Source organism: Oratosquilla oratoria, chromosome 41 (assembly GCF_046742065.1).
Source record: "Oratosquilla oratoria isolate Oo_2021 chromosome 41, ASM4674206v1, whole genome shotgun sequence".
Lineage (NCBI taxonomy): Eukaryota > Metazoa > Arthropoda > Malacostraca > Stomatopoda > Squillidae > Oratosquilla > Oratosquilla oratoria.
Window position 1 is genome coordinate 33,699,193 of NC_134817.1, and position 20,480 is coordinate 33,719,672.

The window sequence follows — 20,480 nt, forward strand, 5'->3', positions numbered from 1 at the left end:
CAAACGCATTCCTCTGAGGAAGCTCTGGATGAAACCGGTCAGGCATATTCTCTGAACTAGACCCGTGTCTTCTTACACCTAATTCAACGTATGTGTGTATGAATGTATGCATGCATGTATGTATGTATGCATGTATGTATGTATGTATGTATGTATATATGTATGTGTACGTATTTATGTATGGATATGTATGTATGTATGCATGTATATATAGGTATATATGTATGTATTCATATATGTGTATGTATGTATTTCTGTATGGGTATGTTTGCATGTAGTATGTATGTATGTATGTATATATATATGTATGCATGTGTGTATGTATATATGAGTATGTATATATAAATATGTATGTATATGTATGTATGTGTATATGTATGTATATATATATATATATATGTATATGTATATATGGGTATGTATATATGTATGTATATATATGTATGTATATATACGTATGTATGTATTTACTGTATGTATGTGTATGTATATATGTATGTATGTATGCAAATATATTTGGTTTTACTTGCACCATGCACCTGTCAGTTTTGGTGTGTGTGTGTATGTGTGTATGTGTGTGTGATTCTCAATTGTTTTGGATCACATACAGGACTCGTGATCGAAAGCTATCATCCTCCGGCATGAGACCTCAGAGCTCATATACATACCCATCCCCTTGCTCAAAGGGGTTAGTAACTGTTTGTAATCTTGCGGGATGATCTCGTCTGTAGAGAGATAACACTTGACGTTAACTATCACAACAATAAGTCAGGTGTGTGTGTGTGTGTGTGTGTGTGTGTGTGTGTATGTGTGTGTGTGTATGTGTGTGTGTGTGTGTGTGTGCGCGCGCGCGCATTAGTCGAATTTACGCAGATGACAGTAATATACATAGAAGGCGACATCTCCATAATTCTATATATTTTTTGCATTGTCTGTAATAATATATAACAACAAAAGTGAATAGATAAAAGACAAGCCAAATGAACATATAAAACAAAATAATATAACACAAAATACAATAGAATGAAATTAAATAAAACGCACAGTGGACATATTTGTGGGATTCAATTCTGAAATAAAAACGGAAAACGAAAGAGAACAAAATCCATCGAAAACGGGTTACCGCGTTAGCGCCGTTTTCTTTCGGCTCACTTTTTTGACCTCACAGAATCTGTGGAAATGTCATGTCCACCTATTCTTCCCGAGGATTCAACCCGTTTTCTTTACAGAATGTTTCTATCTATTTGATGCAAAGTCTGATCGGGCCTGAAGGTATTAAGGGCCATTTACACCAGGGGTTCCCAAAGTGGTCGACAAATAGCCAAGGGGTCGAAAGGGGGTCAGTAGATTGCTAGGGGGTCGATATCGACCTCCAGGGGTTGATGAAACCATCCAAGGGGTTGAAAGGGGGTCAGTAGATTGCTATGGGGTCGAAAGGCAGTCTTTAAAATTAAATGGTTAGCATGAAATGATCCTGTTCTCTTCTCGTACTGAAAGAGTGAGAATATAATCAACCAACCAATATCTAAACTTAAAGAAAAACCATGTCAGTTCACTCTGAGTCGAAAATCCTCCCCATTCTGTGCATGTAGGGAGAATCTCACATACACACAACCACATCGTGAATGAACATCAAGATGACGAGCTTGTGTAATATTATTGGTTTGAATATTACTTATAGTAATATAATAAAGAATATATAACATAAATAGTTGTTCTAAAACACTTATGTTTATGTATATGTGAAAGTGTCTGTATCATTATTGGAACGCCGTCGCCTTGATGAATATTGTCATTCAGCCCTTTTATAACAGATCAAAATGATGATAACACTATTGATAACTAGAACTATAATAATAACAATAACAAAAATAATAATAGTAATAATAACAATAATAATAAGGATAATAACAATTATAATAATAATATTATTAGCATTAATAACAATAACAACACCAATAATAATAATAAACTGACATAATTGAAAATCTTAAACTTTACTAGGGGGTCGATGAGCTGAAAAGTTTGGGAACCCCTGATGTACACGGTGAAACGGTTTGTCAAAGAAGTGTTTGAAGTGATGTCTGACCGTGTGAATGGAGTATTTGGTTGTCAAACACGTTTGTCAAACATGTTTGATAAGCGTGTTAGACAACCAAATACCCCATTCACACGGTCAAACATCATTTTAAACACTTGTTTGATAAATCGTGTTTGACCGTTTAATGGATCTATATTTGCATAGGTTTAATGCGAGACGACTTAATTCAACTGTGGATGAGAGAGCGGGGCTGGGAAGTGGGAGGACTTGGGATTGATTGGGCCACTGACTGATAGACCCACTCTGAACAGATAGACTCTCTTGGCCGCATTTACTCGTTACTCTGGCAATCCTTTTCTGGACGATTTTTTTCAGCCGAGGCAAGGAGACCCACGAGCATCATATGAACGCCGCTGCAACGGTAACGGTAATGGTAACGGGCCGTTACTAACGGTCACGGCCTTTTCGTCTATCTTTTCGCTGAAATTTTGAAGAACTTAAACCGAAGATTTTTGATAGTGGGCGGTCCCACGACGACTTCGCAGACCGGAGGATCAGGACGTCCTTCTTCGGCGAAGTCTCCCGCTCGGCTTTCTTGCCTTCGTCAGGGGAGGAGAGGAACCCTCTTCCAACGGGAGGAGGGAGAAGGAAGACGACGGCGGTTCGAGTACCCCCACCGCTGTCCTCCGTCGCGGAGAAGAGTTCGTTGTCGCCTCCGCCGGCAGGTTCGTACCTACAGGTGGCTCTGGAAGTTCTCCCACCAACGCGGCCTCGGCGAGGACGAGGACTCGCTGACGGTGACTGAGGAGGAGGACGAGTGGTCTCTCGGAGGGAGGCTGGGGTGGTCGAGGGTGGGCGTTTTTTTTTTTTTTTTTTTTTTTTTGTCAAGCTGTAAAATGGTCATTTTCGCAGTTCGTGTGCTATGACTATTCCCACTGTTAAACAAACTGTCGTTTGAAGTACTTTATGTATGTGTGTGTGTATTTACCTAGTTGTGTTTTACGGGAAGGGGAGCTATGCTCGTGGTGTCCCGTCTTCATATCTCGTTTTATCTACTGTTTTTAAATTCGTGTATTGTTTTTGCACACACCACTTTCTCATCTAACTTGTTTCAAACATCTATTACCCTGTGGGGAAAGCTGTTCTTTTTTTAAGTCTCTTCTATAACTTTCTTGATTTTCTTTCTATGTCCTCATGGATCTGTGTGTGTGTGTGTGTGTGCGTGTGTGTGTGTGTGTGTGTGTGTGTGTGTGTGTGTGTGTGTGTGTGTGCGTGTGTGTGCATAAATTCGGACAAACATACAAACACTAAACATTTTCTTTGTCCTGGGTATGCTTGATGCCTGAATTGTTTTGTCTGGACACTGATTAATGTGTGTGAACACGCAAACATGTGTGCCCACATACACGCGACTCGACAGTGTAGTGGTGCCGCCCTCAACCGCTCACTCAGTGATCCGATTTCGAGTCCCACCCAAGACAGAAAAAAAATGTATCGCTGCATTACTAGCCGGTACTTCAACTTTGGTGGGCAAGAAAGTGCATGTGTGTGTGTGTGTGTGTGTGTCCAATGTCAGCATTACCCTTAGATCAAGTCATATATGATCTATGAGCTCTCGTCCGGTAGGGAAATAACTGTTTATCATACGTCCAGTTTGTGATCCAAGGCCGTGGTGAATCACACACACAGGCCATACAGGAATTTTTAGCTCTCATTCGGGAGGGTGATAGCTGTCGATCACTAGTCCAACACGTGATATAAGATTGAGCACGTGTGTGCGTGAGGGAATTTGTTGTCATGTGTGTCCTTGGCTTTTTTTTTTTTTTTAATATTCTGTCCTCAATGATTTATGTGAATGATTCAAGTGGGTCTCCTCACATTTTAAGTGGTTTATTGTTATATCAGGCAAGCACTTTGATGTGCACGCATAACGACGTACGCATGCACGTGATGTAAACACTTGAAAAACGATGCAAAAGTATTTTGTATCTATCATGAATTTCATTTCGAGGTCTTACAACTCTCTTCATCTCAAATAGTCCTACTTCACAGAACCTGTTTCCATGTAAGAGTTACCAAGACTGGCAGCATATTCAGTAAATATCGAACTTTCCTTCCCTATTAAAGCTTATACACACATAAAGCAAACATATGCACCCTTGGCAGACATCAATGAACTACCTCTACTGGGTTCAAAGTACCCCTACCAACACAAGAAGAATGTGACCAACGCCAATATACTGCCTATCCATACGACAAGAAAATGTCGACATGTTGTCCACACTGGAAATAATTGACATTATCATGAAGACTTCACAGTTCACTAAACATTATATTATTACCATCATCGTATTATCATTATTATTATTATCACTGTAATTCATTATTTGTCTCAATAAAAATATAAAAATATCACCTGCTATCAGTCAGCATACTTGTCATTATTATCTATTACCATCATCAAGCCTTATGCAGAAGGAATCCAAATTATCCCGCAATTCTGAGAGAATGGAACAATGAAGGCATTCACGGGAGATGAAGCGGTGAGAGAGTGTGGGTCTGTAGGACGTGGGCGACAGGGACACACTTTGGGAGGAGGCACAAAAGTGAAAGGAGGGTGATGCAGTTGGCAGCACTGTGAAATGAGCCCCTTCTGTACTAGGTACAACTCTTCCTTTATTGGCTGACACGCTGCTTTTTCATGCATCTTCATGAATACCACTTTATTGAGTACCGTGCACAGAGAAATAATTTGTGTGTATTATATATATATATATATATATATATATAATTTTTGTATCTGGTTTCATTGACCTGAAACCCAAAGCCATTCATCGGCTGTCAATACTTTTCGGGCCCTCCCACAAATCTTACTGAAAAGAAATATTGAACTGCTGTCTGTGTTGAATTAGTGTAGGGGAGTTTGTCACCAGTTGATTTTAGTACGAGGAAAGGAACAGCCATCAGTTTCAGTTGGGATTTGATATGCAAGTGTTCGAATCCCAGCGGTGTAGCTTCTTAATCCATCTGTCGCATTGACACTCGTATATCATACCGGTATGTATACCAAAATACATGATACAAAACAGTATAAAATTTCGTCTTGATGATACATGTACGAATGTACATACACAATGCACATGTGTATGTACGTGTGCATGCAACCGTGATACGTACAGTGCAATTACGTGAGATGAATCGGCAACGTCACATGCCGCTTGCATTAGCATGCAATGCATTCGAGCTGGCGGGTCAACTCTCACCGAGACGAGACGCAGTCCCGTAAATGCAATTCATAGTAAGTGGTGAAAATATATTTGGAACCATTTTACACATTAATTTATTTGTTTATTCTTATCCAATTTATAATTATTTACTAATTTTTTTTGCAGGGCAGATAACAATTGCTCTCCTTTCTTCTATCAGCCAACGACATAGAAAGCCCCACACATACACAACAGATAAAAAAGTTAATGTCTTTTTCAGAGCTCTATGCAAGGGACCGAAGATAGTTGCCGGCTGCAATGGCGCTGCGGGTTTCAAGTTAGCGAAACTCAAGGCAACTTAATTATGTTAATATATCTATGGCAAATTTCCTCTCATATAGGTCACACAATGGCGTGTTTTTATCATCCCTACAAAACCAATGGCTAAAGGAGTATGAAACTAGCCCCTTTCCCCTCTCAAAAATGACAAATTCAGAGAAAATTTTATATTTGACCATATTCTTTCCTTCCTGGCTCTTCCCCGCTTACCTCTCATTCTTTCTCGCATCTCATTCATGTTGTGTATCAGAACGTCGACATCTCCATTATCTTTCTTTTCACACTTATATTTACTATTCCTCGTTTCCACTGTTCTCCTTTAACCTCTTTGGCATTGGCCCCAAGAATGGAAGCACCATTTATCACCAACAAAATACTGTTGCTCATGGTTTGGATCATGGTACGATATTGTCCTGATGGACATCATCAATCCTGATTTCCATCTTTCACACGTGCCTCACACATACTTCCCTCCCTCTTCTTTTGGTGGAAATATTAATGAAAATGGGGACAAGTTTTGGCCATTAACAAACCACGAGGTCCAGATTTTTTTTTACCATAATATACATAAGAATGAAGGAGACTGCAAGGGACCATATGGCCTACACTATGCAGTTCCATGACCATTACCTCTCATTCTCATCCATATATTTTCATCAAAACAGGCAATAGTTTCAGCACTCGCTGTAGAAAGACAGTTATAGAAGAGACCTGAAAAAGAACAGCTTTCCCCACAGGGTAATAGACGTTTGGAACAAGTTAGATGAGTAATTGGTGTGTGCAAAAGCAATACACGAATTTAAAAAGTCTAGATAAAACGAGATATAAAGACGGGGCACCACGAGCATAGCTCCCCTTCCTGTAAAATACTAGGTAAATACGTGGTTGACCACTCTATTGGTAAAGAAGTTCTTGCCCATTTCCTTCATAAATCTAATCTTGTCCAATCCAAATCCATTACAGAGTCCTGCCCTGTTGTCTTATTATGTTACCTTAACTGCATCACCCTTGTTAAAGCCTTTGTTCCACTTGAATACCTCCATTAGATCACCCTGCATCATTCTTGTGTAAGTTAAGATACCTAAACTTGTTCTCGTAAGGTAAATTTCTGAGCCCATGTATCATTGTGGTCATTCTCCTCTGTACTGATTCTGGTGAATTGATGTCCATTCTATAAGATGGAGACCAAAACTGTACTGCAGTCAAGAATGGGTGTATCTTTTTTCTGCTTCGTACCTTCGTACCATCCTCCTGGTAGGTCCAAGACCTGTCAGTTACGATGCACCATTCTTCTCCATTGCTGTATGTCGTTATAAATTTCACTCTCTTCGACTTCTTCAATCGATGTTCCTCTACTCTGCAAAGCTTTGTCCACATTCTTGATCCACCTCATTCTTGGCCTCCCCACCGGTCTTCGTCCTTCTGGTTGCCATTCATACAGTTGTTTTGGCAATCTGTTTTCATCCATGCACCTCATATGTCCTTACCATCTAAGCTGGCCTCGCTGTACAAATTCCAGCACGGATTCCTCTCCAAGTTCTGCTCGTATCATTTCGTTTCTAATTCTGTCCCTTCTTGTCACGCCATATATAATCCTCAAAACCCTCATTTCTGCTGCCCCTATTCTGCTCTCAGTCTTTGTTGTTAGTTTCCATGTTTCGGCTCCGTACGTCAGTATTGGTCGTAAAATGGTAGTGTACATAAGTGTTTTTACTCTTCTTTGAATTGTTCTTTCCTTCAGCAGTGGGTACAGTAGGTATACTTGTGCGCTCATCTTTCCAATTCTACTATTAATTTCACGTTCCATAAGTTCCGTACCATTGAAATTTACACCTAAGTATTTAAACTCTTCAGTCTCTCTCAGTACATCATTTCCTACTCTTAGCACACTCTCACTCTCTTCTCTTGATACGGTCATGACTTCACATTTCTCAATATTCAGTCTTAGTCCATATTCATTCAACGCATTATTCCATCTATTTAGTGATTCTTGTAGCTCTTCCAGATTTTGACTTGCCAGTGCCACATCATCGGCATATGCCAGTGTGACCACTCTGTCTTCAACCCTGTTTACATTCTTCAATATACAGTCCATATATAGTGCAAAAAGTAAGGGAGACAGTACTCCTCCTTGTCTGACCCCAGTTTCAATTCCAAACCACTTATACTCTTCCTTTCCACATTTCACTGCACTTTTGCAATCCTTGTAGATGCTTTTTACTGCTCTTAGTAGTTTTCCTGGTATTTCATACTTCGCCAGTACTCTCCACATTTTCTCTCTTGGCACTTTCAAAAGCCTTTTCCAGATCCAAGAATACCAGCCTCTGCGTTAGATTCCATTCCCATGATTTTTCCAGGAGCATTCTCATGCAAAAAATTAGATCTATTGTTCCTCTGTTCGGACGGAACCCACATTGCCATTCACTAAGTCTATCTTCAACCAGATTTCTCAACCTCCTCTCCAAGACTCTTTCATACACTTTTCCTATATGTGTGAGTAAAGAAATACCTCTGTAATTTCTACACTCACGTTTGTTGCCTTTTTTGAATATTGGGCAGATAAGGGCATTATTCCATTCTTCTGGTATAGCACCTTCATTCCATGCATGATTAAAAATATTTTTCAGGTACATTTTAATCTCCTGGCCTCCCTGCTTTAGCAGTTCAACTGCTAACTCATCACATCCTGGAGACTTGTTATTTTTCATCTTCTTTAATGCATATACTAGTTCTTCTGTCGTAATTTCTTCAAATTCATCTTCCTCCTCCACATTCATATAATTCAGCTCATTTCCATTTTCATTTGGTATCACTTCCTTATTCAACAATTCGGTAAAGTAGTTCGTCCAGCGATCTCTGATTTCATTTGGATCTAAAAGCAGTTCACCGTCGCTATTATTTATACTACTGTTCTGCTCATTGTTTCCTTTCCTATAGTTTTTTGCTATCTTATATATCAGTTTCTTTCCTTGTTCAAAATCATTTTCCAATTCTTGTCCAAAAGACTCCCAAAACTCAGATTTGGCTCTTCTTTTGATTGCTTCAGCCTCGTTTCTGGCCATAACATATTCTAGTCTTGATTCTGGGGTTCTCAACTTCATCCATGTTCTGAACTTCTTCATTTTTGTCTTTACTGCATTCTTCACTTCTTCTGTCTCCCAATATAGCTAACCCCCAGCACCTCCTCAGCAGTTTTCAGTATTTGTGTTTTTAAGTTGTCCCATTTTCCTTCCAGTGTTAGCTCTTGATTAGTCTGTATTCGTTCAGTGATTTTGTTCTGGTAATCTTTTCTCTTCTCTTCCAGCTTTAGATTTTCTATCTTAATTCTCTTCTTCTTCGGTGTCCTTTGGGGTCTTGGAGTTTCAAATCTAACTTTGGCAACCACTAGTCTGTGATCTGCATCCATTGATTCTGAAGGAATGCTTTTCACATCGAGTACCTTTCTTTTATCGTTTGCAAGAACAAAATCAATCTCAGTCATGTTTGTATATCTTGCTTCCTGACTGTTCCAGGCATACCATGTCCACATGTGTGTGTTTGCATAAAATATGTGTTTATGATTCCAAGCCCATTTCTGAGGCAAAAATCTAATAGACCTGTTCCCTCTCTATTTCTGTTTCCCACTCCAAATTTACCAATAATACCTTCATAACCTGTTCTCTCTCTTCCAATGTGTGCATTTAAATCTCCAATTATTAGAGACACACTAGCTCTTCCCATTCTGTCAAGTAATGCCTGAAAATCATTATAGAACTCTACTTTTTCAACTTCTGGTTTGCCTGTTTGAGGGGAATAGACTTGAACTATAGTTAATGATTCTCCATTTTCCAATTTCACTCTGATTCCCATAATCCTTTCATTAATCAAGATGGTTTCTTCTACTCTACTTGCTAGCTCTGGTTTGACAATAATTCCCACGCCATATTTTGAATCCTCTCTTCCTTTGTATATTAATTTATAATTGTCATATATAATTCTTTCTCCTTCTCCTTTCAATCTTGTCTCTGCCACTCCAAGTATGTCTATTTTTTGTCTTTTCATCATTAATATTATCTCTATGGTCTTGTTATTTAATGTACCTGCATTTATTGTTCCGACTCGTAGTGTTTTCCGTGTACTCAATCCATTAACGTCCGGGGTCGTCGTCGTGATTGTGTGATTCCATCCGTTCCGAGGCATCGTATGAGGTTCGCGAGAATTTATTTGATAACTGCCGGCTTGCTAGGCCTGTCGCAGTCCACCGCTGCCGTTTGCATTACCCAGGGGGCACCACTTGGAGGTGACAGTCGGAATTTGCTATCCATTTTATTTTCATTTAGACTCCTTCAAACTAAGTTACTTATCCTATCATCTCTCCAGACACACATTCTTATTTAATTTTCACTTTGACTTTTCATCTGCTGATGTTTATAGAAATCTTGGGCCCGAAGACCAGAGATTGCGTGTCATCCCTTCCAGTTGGAAGTGACGGGGTTGATGGGTTTTGGAAAGGGACACCAGCGAGATGAATTCTCTTTGGTGCCCACTTTGCAAGATTACTATAAGCAGCTACTAACCATTGGTCCCCACCCCTTCAGTGCAGTAGCACAACTCAAATTTTGCTTTGGTATTTTATTCAAAACAAACCACAAGACATGCTACTAAAATGCAGCTAGTTATCAGTACATAATTCCATTTTTCTTTGATAATATTCATAAGAGCAGTGCTGAGCTTAAAAAATATATATGGTAAAAGAAATGAAAGGCTGTTGCTGATGTTTGTTAAATAGTTTGTTGCACTTATACAGGTAAGATGAAATGCTGAATTTGTGATATCGAGATCCAGCATATCATAACACTATGTATGTACAATGTGTTTTACGAAAGGCAGACGGAAGGCAGGTGTTTCTTGTACAAATATTGGATATATACAGACAAAAATGTATTTCAACCTTGACAAGTACAGCAACCGGTATCTATAACTAGTACAGTATTACGTATACAGCAGGACCCATACAAAAATGGTCTGTTGGCATAATTTTCACAGGGTAATTACGTTTGTGTACTACCACTGTTTTTCAGTGGTATTATGCTACAACAAATGGTTGTTGAATAGGTATACGATGGGTGAAGGGTGAGTGCATACCTTGGCAGGCCATCTTCCTCATTAAGGGGATGAAAGCCTTATATAGGTTCTACTACATCCTTATATGGGGAAACGGGCCTTTTAGTATATGTATGCACCAATCTGTTCTAATGACTGTACAAGCTATATGTACCAGCATCTGCATAGGTTTACAAGGCCTATCAAAGAGATGACCATTCCATAAACCAAGACAGGACATGGAATCAATCACAATTTTTATGTGACACACATGAAACTTTCTATCCAACAATTGGAGGCCAGGTAGATCCACATAACAATTGTGAATAAGGAAGATACTTCAGAAGTTGGACCACCTGTGACTCTGGGCTGTCTTTTTGATAACCAACATGCAGTGATGCAAACATCTAAAACAAAAAATTACTAGAATCAAATGAACACTACCTTTCTTATAATGTTTACATTCCAATCACAAACCATTCACCTCAAATGGGGCTCTAATACACCAACAATTTCAAATACCCTTTATCTTAGCACCAGGTCTCCTGATAGCAAGATCTGAAGCTAAAGACTGACCGAATTCATCTTACCAAAATTTAGACAAAATATAAGAAAGAACTTACATTTAGCTATACATTAATCTGATCTTATGTACAATATAAAAAAGATATGGATATATTACCGACTTTCCCAACACCACTCAGGAAAGGCTGTTCATCCCACATCAGGTACGGCGACTTTTAAATTATGTCAATTTTTTCGATCCAGGAGCATGGGCCGAATTAAATTACAAAAACGGAAATTGGTACTATCCTTTTTGTTCACAGGTCTGTAGTTGCAGATAAAGAAAAGAAAGAAGAAAAAAGTTTAATCCCTTCATATGATCATACCAAAGGGTAGTTACCATTTCTTTAACGTCTACTGTCAAGTTACTGTACTTTCTTTGTCCTCAAGGCATCTTCAGGTAGGACGGGTTAACTGCATTTCCCTGGGATAGTAAGGCTGTGAAAAACATGGCTAATCTAACTACTCTTCCCCCATGAACTGGTTCATAATTTGGATAAACATTGAAGTGCTTGTGTTAACTTGACATCACCTTCTATCAGCCCCGTTCAGGGTGGGCAGTGACTGCATACACCATATGTCTGGGAAACTTAGTGACACCCCAATTGACCAGTCACATTACATTTCTATGACTGGTGTCTATTCTCTACTCAAAAAATGAATAGTGACCAGTTTTAATTTCTACTATCCCTCCTTTCCACAACCCATCTTAAATCTCTTCTCTATCACTTCTACAATTACCTCTAGTACGGTAACGTCAACAATAAGAGCACTTGTTGATGTTGACAAAACTCCAACATTCCCATGTCAGCAATTTGTTTTCTTTTTTCTTTCTTTGTGCTGATGGACTGCTGAAGATGTAAATTCTTTATCAAGTCAATTATTATTATTTTTTTTTTTCTGAGGTCATCTTCATTGAGGAGGTAATAAATGAATTCCCAACTTGCCTTTGGATGGAGTGGTGGAGAGAACAGTGAAATAATTTGGGAAATCCTCTATGCTGATAGAGGATGCCTTATAGGATGATTGTGGAGTTCAATATATTCAGGGTAAGATTTAGTCCAAATATGGTGACATGAATTCAAGTTTCCACTCAGGATGTAACTTGTAAGAGTTAAAGAGTTCAGTTTCTGCTATCTATACATGGCTTTAAAAGACAATTGCATGTACCCTTCTCCCATCCTTGGGCAACCCTCTATCATAAACAAACAATATCGCGTCTGTAGACAGACATAATATAATATCAAGCAGCTATTTCCCCTTCCCCACGTATACATCCATTCTTCTTGTCTCTTCTGAGATGATGAGTAGGGTTAATATTTGCTGGACAACTGCCAAAGAGATCAGTGTCTAAGTTGCCATGAACTGATAAAGAGTTACTACTGTGGTCTCCTATGATCTGATGATACTTATGGCCGAAGGAAGTTTTACACCTATGCAGGACACAAATCAAATGGGCCTTCAAAACAAAGATATTTGTTCCTCAACCCAGGTTTGTGCAATGTCTAATACTGAGGTTATGACATTCCGTGACTATGTGGGCCATTCCTTTCTTCTTATTCTCTAGATAAACATTTCCCACATCAAAACTAAGTGAGCACTTCTTAAAACTTTTCATTCTCACCACATCCATCAACCTACAGGTGAGTCTCATCTTAATCCATGTTCCTGCATTAAACACATATATATGCATTTGTGTGTATACATAATACACACACTTCCATATATACACTGTGATGCAGCACCTACTGATTTAGATGTATAGTAACCCAACCTACCACAAGACTGGACTGTGTATTCAAGACCTCTATTACCAGAACTATTTCCAAAATTCATGGTGTGTGCAGTTCATCCACACTACACCCAAAATCATACTGGATACCATATAATCTTTAATGAATTTGCAGACCAATACACCTGAATATACAAAGAACAGTGTAGGCATATACATAGTCTCCTATTTTTTTCAGTAATATGATGATGCATGACACTTGAGGCTACAGACTAAAAGAATGTCTAGATGGAATGAATCATTATGAGAAATAGACGCCCGAGGAGGAATGCCAAAAGAGGGTTTGGGGATGACTATGCTTTCAGAAGAGTATAATAGATATGACAAGAATGGATAGTGTAAAATGTGGAGGCAAGGCAGATAACTGGGGTATGAGGGAAGCTACAAGACAGAAAAGATTAATATACTGAGGTGGTATGAAAAGAATGTACACGGACAAACTAGCAAAAAGTGTGGAACCAGAAGTGGATGATGTGAGTTTGAGAAGACTGAGAATGAGGTGGTTGGATGAAATCATGATGACTTTAGATGCAAGTAGATGGCAGTCATATAGGAAAGTTATGTTAAGAAAAGTGTAAATGAGGTGGAAAAGTGGAGGTGGATAGAAAACTGGCAGATAAGAGTGGATCGAAGAGTACTGGGATGTTTAAAGTGGATGGAGGAAACTTCAGAGGAAGACCAAGAATAAGGTGAATGTATGGGGTCAAAGGAGCACTGAATGCAAGAGCCTGTCAAAAGAAAGAAAATATATATTGAAAAAAAAAAAAAAGTACACACTAGTGTACCAGTGCTCACCAATCACCATACATAAGCACAATTCAACCTATATAAACATAAAATACCCTATATCCTATGTATTGCAGGCATGCACAACCCAATAAGGTTTCAAATTCATCCCCAAGTTTTAGAGTCATGTTCTAGGAACATGTATACAACTACGTATCTGCACATAAATCCATGCAGTCATGTGTATTTTACTACAACTACGTCAACATTTCCCTTGTATTTCTACATGTTCTGCTGTGTAACTGAACTATCTCTTAAGTGGTCAGAGGCACCCAGAACCCTGGTTCTTGAGACTTGATCTGGCTGCACTGAGCAGCAGCTAAATAACGGGAACTTTGAGTACGCCCTATTCCGATGGCTTCCCAATTTTAATTGCAAGTGGGATCGGAGTTGAGGCCTTAGGGGAACAGTATTCATATCCATTACCATGGGAGTTAACCACCAACATCTGAATTAAAGGGTGAATGTGCTTAATTACCATTATTTTGAACTCTTATCTTGGTCCATTAATGCTTTTCTCATTTCACCTTACCAAACTGAAGACAAGTTATACCGACAAAACCTCCAGGCTTCTTACACAGACAACTTCAAAATTTTTATTGCAAATTTCCCAGTTCTTTTTTGAAAATTGTCAGTATTAAATTATCTGAATTCACTTCAAATCTAACCCACTGTTTTTCAATAACACTACCTGATACTCCCACAAAATACAGATCATCCCACTTCTGTCACGAAAGCGTACAACTGAAAGCAAATAACCTCTACACCAATACTAAGAAATTCCCATATGAACACTTAAAATCTATGTACATAATATACAAAGCTCGTAACCTTACTGGAACCAATATCCTTTACCCCACAATATGAAACCAGAATACATAAGATTTTAAAATTGGTACACTTCGCTAAGAGTACACTTTCCTTTAAAACTTTAAGTGTGGATTATCCTTTCTCCAGCAGCTATCCTTTGCAAAAATACATAAATAAAGTATCACTTTATATCATGGAAGGCATATAGATAGGCAAGGCACTTCTTTATTTTTGTATGCTGATATGCTTCGACCCCCCTTTTTTTTCTTTCAATCAATTTTTGAGTACTAATATTACTGATCTGCATTTCATTATGGCAACTCAATTCTAACAAATTGCGGCAGGGAATATTTGTAAGTCGGTGGGGAGAGAGATGCACCACCATGAACAAAGAAACTGTCCCATATAATGGTGCAACACAACAAAACACCTCACAGACAACCAAGAATTGTCTTCCCTACAATGCTAAACATCAGTCCTGTCCTATCCGGAAGTCAGTAAGATCTGGAGAGGACATTAATTTGAGGCTTCGTTCATTTGTAAGGTGAAGGAGGGCAATGAATGCAAGAGGGACTGACAAATTCTCGGACATTTTGGAAGATAGTTTAGAAGGCAGGTCCTTATAGATTTTTGAGAAATTGAGTTCCATATTGTCATCCATCTTTTCTTTTAATTGGAACATGTCTGCAGTCGACTGGGGTTGAACCTTGTTTTCAGCACTGAAAAGAAAACCAAATAAAAATTATCAAATGGTGTGATTTCATTTGGCTACCCCCCCAAGTAAGGGGGAAAAAGCCTTTGGTATATATATATATATGTATGTGATTTCATTTATCTTGTGTAGTAACTCCGCAAAGAATGTGGAAAGCAGAAGTGGATGGAATGAGTTTCGAATGAAGACCAAGAATGAGATGGATGGACGGGATATGAAGTGAAGGGGGCTCTGGATGCAAGCGGAATATCTGCTGAGCCGGGACCAGGGGACAGAAGATGGGAGTGAGATGAAATGTACAAGGGGAGGAAGTGGCTGCAGACTGGAAGTGAGTATTAAGGGAGAGAGACTGGAGGAAGTGGATGGCTTCAGATACTTGGATGCGAATGTGGTGGGAAAGGTGGGAGTGGGGGTGGAGGTAGAATGTAGATTGAGAGAAGCAAGTAAAATACCTTGAGGGATTAAAAAGTGTAATGAGAAATGGACATATGGGAATTTTTGCTTAGAAGAGATTGTATGAAGGAGTGATTGTGCCAACAGCACTGTATAGGGCAGAAATATGGAATATAAGAGAAGAAGATTGGAGGAATATGAATGTATTTGAGATGAAATGTCTGAGAAGTACAGTAGAGTGTAATAGGCTGGATAGTGTGAGAAACGAGGTGAGGATGACAGCAGGGTTGGAAAGGGAGTTGGGAGATAAGGTTGATAAAAGAATATTGGTATGGTTTGGACACATGTAAAGAATGAGTGAAGAAAGATTAGTAAAAGAGGTGTGGAAGGCAAAGGTGGAAGGAGTGAACAGGAGGGGGCGACCAAGGATGAGATGAACAGATGGAGTAAAAGGGGCACTGGGAATGAGGGGAATATCTGTTGAGGAAGGGAGAGGAGAGAAGACAGGGGTGAGTAGTGAATGGTTGTGTATGGATTATGCTATGATGCATGGATGGAAGGGAATGGGTGGAGGTTGAGAGAGTACAGGTATGTGTGAATGATATTTTGACACATTCCAAAGAGCTTTCTCCCTGTCTTCCCTTTTTCTGCACAAGGGAACAGAGAAGGGGAGGTCTCCAAATAAATGAAATGGCATTGCTGTGGATGTGCTCTGTCTTGCTGCACTGCTTCTGACCCAGGGCAGTGGGCAAGATGCAGGGATGACCTGTCATCCAGGAGGAGCCAAGATAAGAGGGAGGGAGGGGTAGTGAATGGGAGTGGAGTATGTGGGGATAGAATGGGAGTGGATTTTATGCCTTTGTTTTTTTGCTACCTCCCTTGTAAGGGGGAAAAAGCTGTTGGCATATGTATGAATAGAGGGAGACTGTGAAAGGATGACAGGATAACATATCCAAAAGGGATAATATAATCCATTTTATAATTTATATTGAGTGGATAAGGAGGAGAAATGTTGCAGTACTGTTGGTCTGTGATGCTATTAATGTTTATTTATAATACTGACAAAACAGAGTCCCAAATGAGGGCACAAAGAGGGGTCACTGCGTAAGTGAAGCAGCCCAGTTGTGGATGTACTATGCCTTGCTGCATTGCTTCTAACCTGGGTGGTGGGCTGGGATGACTCTTAATCTATAAGAAGCTAAGATTGTATTGGTGACATACTTATTGTGTGTTGTATATACATGTTTGCAATGTTGTTTATTTATTGCTATATATTTATTATTGTATATATCTGTGAGCATTTTTTTTCTTCTTCTTTTGTAATCGCAAATGCGATTCATGTATGTTTTTCGGTCCAACTCAAGGGTTGGCGTGGGGTAGTCTTGGTCTCGCCTCCTAAGTGTATGCACGCTATTTCGTGTGGTGAAATATTTACTTTTGTGTTGTGAAATATTTACTTTATCATATAACCCATTGTTTCATTTAAGCCACCCTAATACATTTTGGTGGCAGCGTAAACGTTTAGTGACTCAAAGTATTACAAAGACGAAAAATTAGTGACTTTGATTTGCCGGCTTACACATTAACATTTTGTGTTCTTGTGCTGTGTTTTCTCCCCATTTTTTTCGTTCCAGCTAGGTGTTTTCAGTGACTTTATTAATATACATTATAGTGCTCTGGACACTGTGTTTTCAGTTGCATTTCGGCGCAGGCCGTTTGCCGGCAGGTGATTTTTTCTTCCCTACGGTTCTTGGAAATCATCGTCGCCTGCCCGGATTATCCTTGTGTTCCTGTGGTTCCCTCAGCGGAAATTGCGCCTGGATGGTGAATTAGACAGTTTATTTGCTCCAGGAGAAGCCAAAGTTAAATCTGTGAAGACCGGTTAGGTGACGCTTCCCTGCTCGAAACCGTGACGTCATTGGCGTGGCTTCACTTTGAATGTTGAACTGTCGACGCTTGGCGACGCATGTTTATTTATGTATATGTACTTATGTATTATTACATTATTGATTTATGTATTGCATTGGTTCTGTTTTCCAATGCTTATGTTTGTATGCATTACACAATTTATGTTTGTATGAATTATATAAATTTTTGTGGTGACGTCGTTCGCGTCCCTTAATGTTACTCCGGACAACCTTCGTCGCCTGCGACGTGTGTTTCATTTCGGTCGTAATATAATTTTCTTCCTAGTGGTCTATGTATGGCATTGGTAGTGTCAATGCTTGTGTTTCTGGAAATTATATGTCATTGTCTGTGTGATCCACTATATTATTTTTTTACATTTCATATTTGCGTCAGAGTGTTGTATTAGTTTGGTGATAGTGTTTTCTTATGCTTCTAAGAAGTGGGACAAAGTTATCATCTCCCACCATGTCTAAATCGAGGCCTTCGTTTCTCAGCCCGACATGCTCATCTGAGCCAATGGGAAATAGGGTAACATTACTGCATCAGAATCCAACTGTGGTCCCTTTTTCTGGGATAGACCCTAATTATAGGGCTGCTGTATTTATCCGTCAATGTGAGGACGCAATCGTACAGTCGAATGTTTCGACGGGGCCTGAGAAGATCTCCTTTGTGAGGTCCCAGATTGTGCCACATTCTTTTGCTGCAGAGCTCCTCTCGGCTTCATGTTTAGATCCTAAACTTCTGAACTATGATTATGACACCTTTAGGGCTAATTTTCTTAAAATTTTCGCAGATACTCTTGGTGGTGGTGCGTTCCATTGGTGCTTCAAATTGGCTGATACTCTCGTATCCCGACTGGGTACTCTGGATTATCGTCGGGTGCAAGCTCAGGCCAGTATCCTTGCTGTTGAAGCTTTTGAGGCATTGTCCCAGTCAGACTGGGTAGAGAATGGTAACATTTCTGTAAATAGATTTTGTCTTATTATAGAGTTTCTTCTATATATTCTTTTTTTGGTGCCTTCTGAGAGACGAGCAGCATCTTCTCTCAAGTATAAGCCTGATGACACTCTATTGTCCTTTGCATCACAACTTTCTCGTAAACTGGGAGAAGTCCCATCTAGCTCTTTGTGTATTAGCAATGCTCATCAACAGGGTCATGTCCCTTGTTCTCCTCAACTCTCTCAGTCTACAGTTTCTACTCCTAGTTCCCCTCAATCTACAGTTACACCCCCTCCCCTGTTGTGTACTTTTTGTAACAGGTCTGGTCATTCCAGCGATTTTTGTTTCCGCCGTAGGCGCCAGGTACACAAGTCAAAACTGTCCCCTGTTGGTAGGAGTGTACCTACTGTTTCTTCTAATCATTCGCATGACCTTTCCAGAGTAGAGCCTCCAGGTAGACTCAGTTATTGCCATATTCATGGTCAGTGTAAACATTCGACTGATCAATGTTTCAAGGTTTTGAAACTTAGGGATGAGACGTCTCACCAGCCTCGTCAATCCCATTTTCCCCAGCGCATGTTTCCCAACCCCAAGAGTTGACCAGCAATGTTCGGTCTCAAATAATTCCTTTTGTGGCTGTTGAATCTTCTCAATTACTTACCTTTCAATTTTTTACTAGGGATACGCCTCTGTCAGTCACTGTAGATACTGGTGCAGAATGTAGTCTGTTAAGTAGAAAGGCTTACTTTGCCTTGCGAGAATTGTATAATCTTCCTTTATCTCCCTTTTGTAGTAATTTGCATTCTGTGCAAGGCTCTCCCTTGCTTGTTCTTGGATCAGTTTGTCTTCCTTTACATATTTCCTCGCATGCTACAGTATTCAATGTCACTTTTGCTGTTGTCTCTGGCATTGCCCTTAAGTGTGATTGCCTCCTGGGTATTGATGCTCTTACAGCTCATAGCATAGATATTTCTCCTAGTCACCGTGTGGTGACTTTCTGCAAAGTTGATATCTCTGCTTCGGATAGGCCAGTTTCTGTTTGTGATTCTTTTGTGCTTGATCAGTCCGCACATGTGCCTGTCCCAATTTCTCAGAGCTCTGCCCCTGTTGCTCATTGTGCTGCTGTTGTTGTAGGAGAGCATCTTATTGAACCTTCAAGTTCTGTTCGAGTTCCAGTGCGCGTCTCAGGTGCCCCAATTGGGTCTGACGTTCTCTCTTTGCCTGATTCTATTCGTATTTGTCGGCTTGCCCTAGAAGGAACTCTCTCCACTATTCGTGAGGATCACGTTACCACAGCGATGGTAACCAATGTTACGGGTGCTCCTATTTCTCTCTCTCCTGGCAGTCACTTAGGCTCCTTTGAGGTGGTACACGTTGCTGCTTTCCAGGATTCGCCTATTATAGCAGCTTCTGTTCTACAGTCTCTTCCAACACGTGACCCTGCTCGCGTAGCTTCTGAACTTGCCACATTTGTAGGCGAAACTGATTTTCCTAAAGAGACGCCTTGTCTCCTTGACCTGCTAGTTACCTACCGTCAGGCTTTGGCTTTACCAGGTGATCCGTTAGGGGTTACGGATCGTGTGGTTCATAGAATTGACCTTCAGCCAGGCACTCGTCCTGTTTACGTCCCTTCTTACAGGTTGCCTCACTCTCGTCGGCTTATAGCCCAGTCCTTGGTTGACGATTTGTTGAGTGAAGGTGTTGTACAGGAGTCCCACTCCGAGTGGAATTCGCCTCTTCTCCTGGTGCCTAAGAAGGATGGATCTTTTCGTCCTGTGGTTGATTATAGGAAAGTCAATGAGGTCACTCTTCCTGATCATTATCCTCTGCCTATCTTAAGCGAGCTTCTTCAGTCCATTGGCAATGGTAATACAGTGTTCACCACTTTAGATTTAAAAGCAGGTTTTT

General features: G+C 39.9%; 1 protein-coding gene across 1 annotated transcript in view; it reads right to left on the reverse strand.

Annotated features, from left to right (window-relative positions):
• Nucleotides 1–10,337: 10,337 nt before the first annotated feature.
• The window catches only part of barr (non-SMC condensin I complex subunit H), a 53,630-nt gene continuing 43,487 nt past the window's right edge, over nt 10,338–20,480 (reverse strand). Inside the window, exon 14 of the mRNA XM_076178563.1 lies at nt 10,338–15,339. Within this exon, the coding sequence (XP_076034678.1) occupies nt 15,093–15,339 (247 nt within the window). The 3' untranslated portion in view covers nt 10,338–15,092. The remainder of the gene's footprint in view (nt 15,340–20,480) is intronic.